The 7,731-nt window shown below is 29.0% G+C and overlaps 1 protein-coding gene across 1 annotated transcript; it reads left to right on the forward strand.

Moving 5' to 3' along the window:
* The first annotated feature begins 6,867 nt into the window (after positions 1-6,867).
* LOC125853010 (probable membrane-associated kinase regulator 3) lies at positions 6,868-7,551 on the forward strand. The gene has a single exon (XM_049532697.1). The coding sequence runs from the start codon at positions 6,868-6,870 to the stop codon at positions 7,549-7,551; it is 684 nt and encodes a 227-aa protein (XP_049388654.1).
* The last annotated feature ends 180 nt before the right edge of the window (positions 7,552-7,731 follow it).

Here is a 7,731-nt window from a genome sequence, read left to right on the forward strand (position 1 = left end):
TAATTGGTTTCTGATTCTAGTTTCTCTACTAGTTTTAATTTTCTAGTTGTGAAAATGTTCTTAAACTTTATTGTGTCTTACCAAGTTCTTCAAAGTTTTGTTCTAAGTATCTTGGGAATACAAGACGAAAAACAAAAACACACCTATTTCTCCTCTAGAGAGAGATCTATGTAGTAAAACTCTCCCTCCACAGAGAAGAAAAACCAAAAGGGTATTCAAAACAAAGAAGAAAAAAGGGTTATGCAAAGCTGACCAAATATGAAAAAGGGGTACACCAAAAAAGAAGTGAATAATTGAAGTAATGGGGTTCCAAGATTGCATATTTTGGACCTCCCCTTTTCTCTCTTTGCCTGGGAAATGATTGTACTGTAATTATTTTTTTTGATTTTTTGATATATATTTTTTTTGTAGATATACAGAGAGACAGTATATATATATAGAAATGAAGAACAAAAAGAAGAAAAAATTCAGATAAATTTATATATTTTTATGGAAACAGAGGTGTAGAGAGAGAAACTATGGAAGAAGAAGATATTGAAATGATGAAAAAAATTGAGTCTTTGACAGATGAAGAAGGGAGGCACCGACCATTCTTGTTTTCTTTTTTGGCTACTTTCTTTTTCTAGTATTTTTTATTTATTTTTATTGATAAAATTAGGTTTAATCAAGGCTTTGGAGAAATGGTAAAGTTGTCATCACGTACTTTATATTAGTGTTATTTGAGTTATGACATTAGCTAAATACTTTTGTCGAGATTAGGTTGACTACATCGAGCTGTCATCGTGGAGACCAACAAAATCAAACCAACAAAAATACAATAGAATCACACACAAAAAAAGAGATGAGTAAATCGAAGGAAAAAATAAAAGAGAAGAAATTTGAAGAGACAAGATCGAGAAAAAGACAAGAAAAAAGCTCAAATTTGTCCATCAATGGTGTTGAGTGAAAATAAAGAAGAAGAGATGGTCTTTAAATGTAAAAATCTGACTGTTACTGTTTTAAGGTGTCTCACGCTCTTGTTTTGTGTGTATCACACGCTCCATGTGGAGTCCTTCCACATAGGATGCCACATCAAAAATCGTGTTTAAAATGTTGTGTTTGGATGGGTTCAGGGGTCCAGATGACAAAATGTTAAGTAGAAGGATCCAGAATACAAACAGATACAAGTACAAGGGTCCACAAGACCATTTCGCCTATAGAAAATATCACACCAAAGCAAATGAATATATTTAAGAATAAAAATGTACTAATAGTTCGATCTAAAAATATTCTTCTGATTAATAACTTTATTTAGAAATGTCTCTACCACTAATTGTTTAATCTAAAAAGGCTCCTATTATTGTTTAATAGATTAAAAATGCTCTTTTTCTAATTGATGTATCAATCGTTTTCTTTTTAAACATATTTTATTCCCAATAAAAAGGCCAAACTCATTGGTAGCCCCTTAAATTTGGCACCAACTTTCACTTAGACACCTCAATTAGGCGATGTTCATTTTAGACAACTCATGTAGAGTTTCGTTATGTTATTTTGACACTTTTCGTTGACTCAGCATAGCATGTGTGTTACATGAATTTTATGCGTGTGAAACACTTTTTTTCTTGGAAAATATTTTTGCTGACTTCTTCTTCCTCACTTTTCTCTTCCTGTAACTTCTCTACCTTCCATCAACAACATCACCAGACAACTTTTCGAAAAAATTCTGCAAAACTTTGTTGGGTTATATTAGAATCCAATTTCTTCAACAAAAGAGTCAATTTCTTTAGCAACCTCATCAGAAAAAATGAAGATCATCAGCATTCTCTAAGAATTTGCAACTCTTTTTCTTTTTAAAATCAAATCACATAAAGTTTAAGCTCTTCTACATTAATGTTGTCTACTACTACAACTAAAAAACCTCCCACCCCCAATAATAATGAGAAGTTCTCTTATTTTCAGTTTTCTTACTGAAAATTCCTAATTTTCAGTGTCTGAAACAACGAAAATTGGAGGAACAAGCTATTACATCGNAAATGAAGATCATCATCATACTCTAAAAATTTGCGACTCTTTTTCTTTTTAAAATACGAAGAAAGGTTCGGGTTTTAGTTCAAAAATTTTCTGGGGTGTTACAACAACTAAAAAACTCCCGCCCCCAATAATAAAGAGAAGTTCTCTTGATTTTCAGTTTTCTTACTGAAAATTATCCTAATTTTTTGTGTCTGTGTCAACAAAAATTGGAGGAACAAGCTATTACACCGTCTGCATCTTCACCATTTAAATAACTAAATCCCCAACATTTTCCCATAGCATTCATAACTAAATCTCATAACATTTCCTCATAGCATTCATAACTAAATCCCCAATTTTTTCCTCCGTCTGCATCTTCACCATTTATATAATATTGTTATTTTTGTTTCAAGATGCAATTTTGATTTAGAAAAAAAAAAAGAGGAATCAAGGAATGTAACACAAGAAACCAAAATTTTGTATAGCACAAGAAGAACACATGAATTTTAATGGATTTGAAGAAGAACAAAGAGAAAGAACAAAAACACATAGAAGAAGAAACAGAAGATGTGGAGGGTGAGGACTAGGGTTAGATATTTTGGAAAAAAAGAAAGAAAGTAAAAGTGACTTTTTTTTAAAAATAAAATAAAATTCCACATGTCACATGTTTATTCATTTATTTATCCACGTAGGAGGCGTTTGGATACACACACTTAAGCTAGTTCTAAGAATATAAAAAAGGTGTCAAAATGACACATTGAAACCCTACATGAGGTGTCTAAAACGAACATCGTCTAGTTGAAGTGTCTAAGTGAAAATTACTGCCAAATTTAGGAGGCCACCGATTGCTTTTAAAGAACTCTATTTTTCTTTCTTTTCTTTTAAATTACGTTAACTAATAAATAAATAGAAAGTTTTTTTTCTTCTTAATCTCATTTTATCAACTAAAATAAAATAGCTTCATCCAAAAAATTTAACTGAAAAGATAAGTCATGTATAAGATTATAGTAATCAAATTATTAATTTTCATTTAAATAATGATAAAATCAATTAGAAAATAATTTCATTTCTTAATCTTTTTCAAATTGAATTAGGATAAACATTCACTAATAAAAAAGAATTTGCTTAAAAAGAAAATAAATAATATATTTATTTTTAAAAAGCTTGACATGTTAAGTAATACTAATAGAAACAGTTTTCACAAAAGTCTACTCAAAACAGTTGTCATATGTGATTGTGCAAGCTGTAGAGACACAAAAATACTTTTTTATAAATGTGTTTGGACCAAAGGAATCACAACACTGATGACTCAATGGTCTGGGGTGCTAATTTCAGTAGGAGACGTGAGACAAGTATCGGAAAAAAATTAGGAGGAAGAATTGAAAGTTGCATAGTGGCGCCACTGTGACTATAGAGTAGAGATACAACAATTACACAGAATAAGCAAAGCTTCAATGCTATACTAGATTATAGAGGAATATATGTGTTCCATCCGATGCATCTATTTAACTCAACAATTTATCATGTAATTAGATACACGTTCGAGGCTTAACTTATGTAGTCCCCTTCTACGAAAGATTTAGGTGCTCTTTAGGTGTATTGATTTGACGGTTAATGGTAATATTTATATTTATTATCAAACAAATAGAAGCAGTTTTAGATCAAACTATTAACTTAATTAGGATATTCCTTTTCAGTTTTGCATAATTTAAACTTGAAGATATGTTACACTTTTCCCATATATATCTTTACAGAAAATGATCAAAATGGTCTTTCATGTATAGGGATTGAATTATTTCTATCCTTCATATATATCAACTCATCAAAATAGTCCTTCATGTATATAAGAAGATAATCATTTTAGTTCTTAACCTAAAACTAACCATAGAAGTAAAAAGTGTGGTTAGATTTAACGGTGGGTCCCATTATTAATACATTACAAGTCTTTCTCTCAGAAATCTTATCTCTTCACCCAATTCTTCTTCCCTGAAAAAAAAAAAGCCAATTCTTTTTACCATTATCAAAATTCTCTTTGACTAACTAATTCAAATCTTTTAAAATTTTCAAAGAACGTTTTTAAAATTTTATTTTCTACCTTTGTCCCGTTCAATTTTTACCTTGTATTTGAAAAATAGAATTAAAAAAAATTATTAATTTCAAAAAGGAAAAAACAACAAAGTTATATCCTTTTCGTATAAAGCTTCAACAAGTGAATATATAATTAAAGCTTGAAAAGAGTTAATTTATGGCAATCTTCTAAAAAAAATTAATGAAGTGTTTTAGTTAGTTTATTTAGTTTGTATTTGTGTCAGTGGTCTCATTTTTTTTTTTTTTTTAATGTATGGAAGTGCAAGCTACTGGAATTGTTTTGAAGAAGTAGATGGAGATAAGAAATAAGTGTAATGTGTGTAATTTTTCTTTTAAGAATATGACAGGTGGGTGGATTGAAGTTGGAGAATGATCTCTAATGGTGAAAGAGAGGAGATTGAAGAAGAAGAGGCATGCTTGGTGTCAATAGTGAGGAACTCACCGTTAAATCTAACCTCTCTTTTTATTTTTATGGTTAGTTTTAGGGCTAAGGACTAAAATGGTTATTTTTTAATATACATGAAGGACTATTTTAATAAAGTAATATATATGTGAAGGACCAAAATAATTCAACCCCTATACATTAACGACCATTTTGATCATTTTATCTATATCTTTATATATCTAACTATAACTAGCTACTTGTATATTCAACCGTACATAAATATGTCAGTTTCAGCAAAAGGACTGCCCACATGGCCACATGTATCAGTTTTATTTATAATTTAGCAGTTAGCTATTGAGAAATATGCATAAATACAAAAATAAAAATAAAATACATGTGTCAAAATAGTAGGAGGCGGCTTGCTGGGAATTAATATGATCACTACTGTTCAAGGAACACATATATTCCTCCATTTCAATTTGTTTGAAATCTTATAGTTCATTTTAAAAAAATATTTCTTTTCTTTTTGAAGACTCTTTAATTTCAATTTTTTTATATGATATGCTTAAAATCATAAAATTAAATAACATTTTAGTTAACTACACTTCAGCAATAGTTTCATGCAATTAGAATTATCAGGGATTCAAACACATATATCGGATGGAACAAATATATGTATCTAATATATATATATATATATATATATATATATATATATATGGATCAAATTAGGTATAATTTATTCAAGATACACTATATTCAAGCGTGATTTGTATGTATCTGTGACACACTAATTCTTCCGCTCGCCTTTCTCCCTATGTATTTATATTTTAGAATGTATATGAGTTTCACAAATTTTATGTATTTGTGTATCCATTATCATTTCATATATATGTGTGTATCCAAAACCAACTTCATCCATGCTATCTATTTCATTCCATATATCCTTATCAGTGTTTGTGATATTAAATATTTAGTATTCATGTATCTTGATACCAGATACATTTAGTATCAAAATATGCATTGATACATTCATTAATATATTCGTGCATAAATACACATTTGATATCAAAATATACACTAATAAGCATCATAAATCAAGCAAAAAGAGGGGAGAAAGAGACATAGAATGAGGGGTAAAGAGAGCTGAAAGATGGAGAAAGAGAGAGTGAATGAGAGAGGGGAGGAGAGAAAAATTACATAGGAATTTAATATATATATATATATATATATATTAGATATGTTTGTTTAAATAGTTTTCTCATAATACATATACAATAATTTTTTCATTATTAATTACCATAATTGCCTTACCACTATTTAATAAGAGAGTTCGGAGTCGAAAGAGCAATATAATTGATCAAAATTTTTAAAGGGCAAATAATTTGAGGCTCAAATCAAAGGGCAATAGTTGAATTAAGTCGTTAACGGCGTTAAAATTAAAGGGGTAAGGCTCATGTCAGAATGAGCCTTCCTTTTTTTTTAAAAATAAACGGTACTAACTTAAAAAAATAAATTAATATTCATTCTTTCATTATTTATTTTATCGTTTGTTTTTGTGTTTATTTTTTTCTATTTTCACTATTTATATGTAAATAAAAATGTAAGTGATGCGGTCAAATTTAATTGTTATTTTATATAGATTGATAATATTGAGGACAAATATAGGGACATGAAAAAAAAATAAAAAAGACAAAGAAGTTTTTATCATTTTTATGTCAACAAAAAGAACACGCATTTGTTATAACAATTTTTTTTTTGAATTATTGAGTAAATATTACCATTGAAAGATAGTAGAAAGTTGTCACATACACTCCCCACTTACTTTTATTTGTCCATTATATTAAAAATATTTTTACTTTTGCTTTTCACTTTTAATATATCAAAATTATTTCTTTAAAAAAAAATTACTCATAATATGAATATGAAATTATTTTACACTCAATAATAATTATTTATTGCAGATTATATTAATTAGTATGATTCTCCTGGCCATACTATAGAGGCATGTTGTAATCTTGGCCTCTATAATATAAAATTTATCACAACATTTATATTAATAAATATTTAATCTTAGGTTGAAAAGATTTAGAGGAAAAATAATTAATGTTGAGGATAAATTAAAGAAAAAAAGAGAAATAATAAGTAAAAATAAAAAATGTATATATTAATATAGTAGATAAATAAAAGTAAACGAAAGGAGTATATGGCCAAAAATCCTCTTCCATCATCAATAGATCATTTAGATGACACCATCTAAACTTCAAAGATCCTTTACCCTCATTTTCTTTCGCCCAATATCTTTATAAATTCTCTCTTGACACCATCTAAACCTCAAAGATCCTTTACCCTCAACTCCTCCCATAAGCATCTTGAAATTAAAATACACACATTTTCCCTAGTAAATGGCCAAAAATCCACTTCCATCATCAATAGATCATTTAGATGATGAAGAATATATAGACATTGAAGTGAGCTCTTACTATTACTTTTCATCATCATCTCCTCAAAACAAAGAATTTGAGTTTCAAATTACAAATTATAACAAAGAAAACAACATATCTCCTGCTGATGAACTATTCTATAGAGGCAAACTCCTTCCTCTTCACCAAAAAATCTTTCAAGAGGAAGATTTAGAAGATAGCTTTTGCATAAATTTGTTTATCACTCCAATTAGTTCACCATCACAAACTTGCATGGTGGGTTTTGAACTTAATCCAAATGATCATAATATAATAAGTCCTAAGAAATTGTGGTCTAAGCTCATGATTGAACATTCTTTAATCATCAAAAGGTTCAAAGCTTCAAGGGCATTTCTCAAGTCTTTGTTTAGCATATCTTCTTGCACAAATGATAAGGACATCAAAGTCTCCAAGAAAAAAACTAGTAATAGAACATCAAGGTGGCATTCTTCAACAAAATGTTTGTCTTCCTCTTCAACTAATTCTTCCACAAATGGTGGCTCTTTTTCAACACCATCTAATTCTTCATTCAACTCCAATAATACTTTTACTTCAGAGATTGTTGAGGATTCAATTGAGGCTGCTATTGCTCATTGTAAAAAGTCCCAACAGTGTGGCTTGGCTTAATTAATTAGGTCATTGTTAAAGGTTCCCTATTATATATAGTGTTTCTCAATATTGATCTCTCTGGTTATGTTATTGATCACGCTCCTTAACGTGTGGGGGAGTGTCAATTGTTAAGTCTCATATTGATCGAGAGATAGGTTGTTTGTCTACTTAATTAGGTCATTGTTAAAGGTTCCCTAT

The sequence above is a fragment of the Solanum stenotomum genome, unplaced genomic scaffold, assembly GCF_019186545.1.
Source record: "Solanum stenotomum isolate F172 unplaced genomic scaffold, ASM1918654v1 scaffold7635, whole genome shotgun sequence".
NCBI lineage: Eukaryota > Viridiplantae > Streptophyta > Magnoliopsida > Solanales > Solanaceae > Solanum > Solanum stenotomum.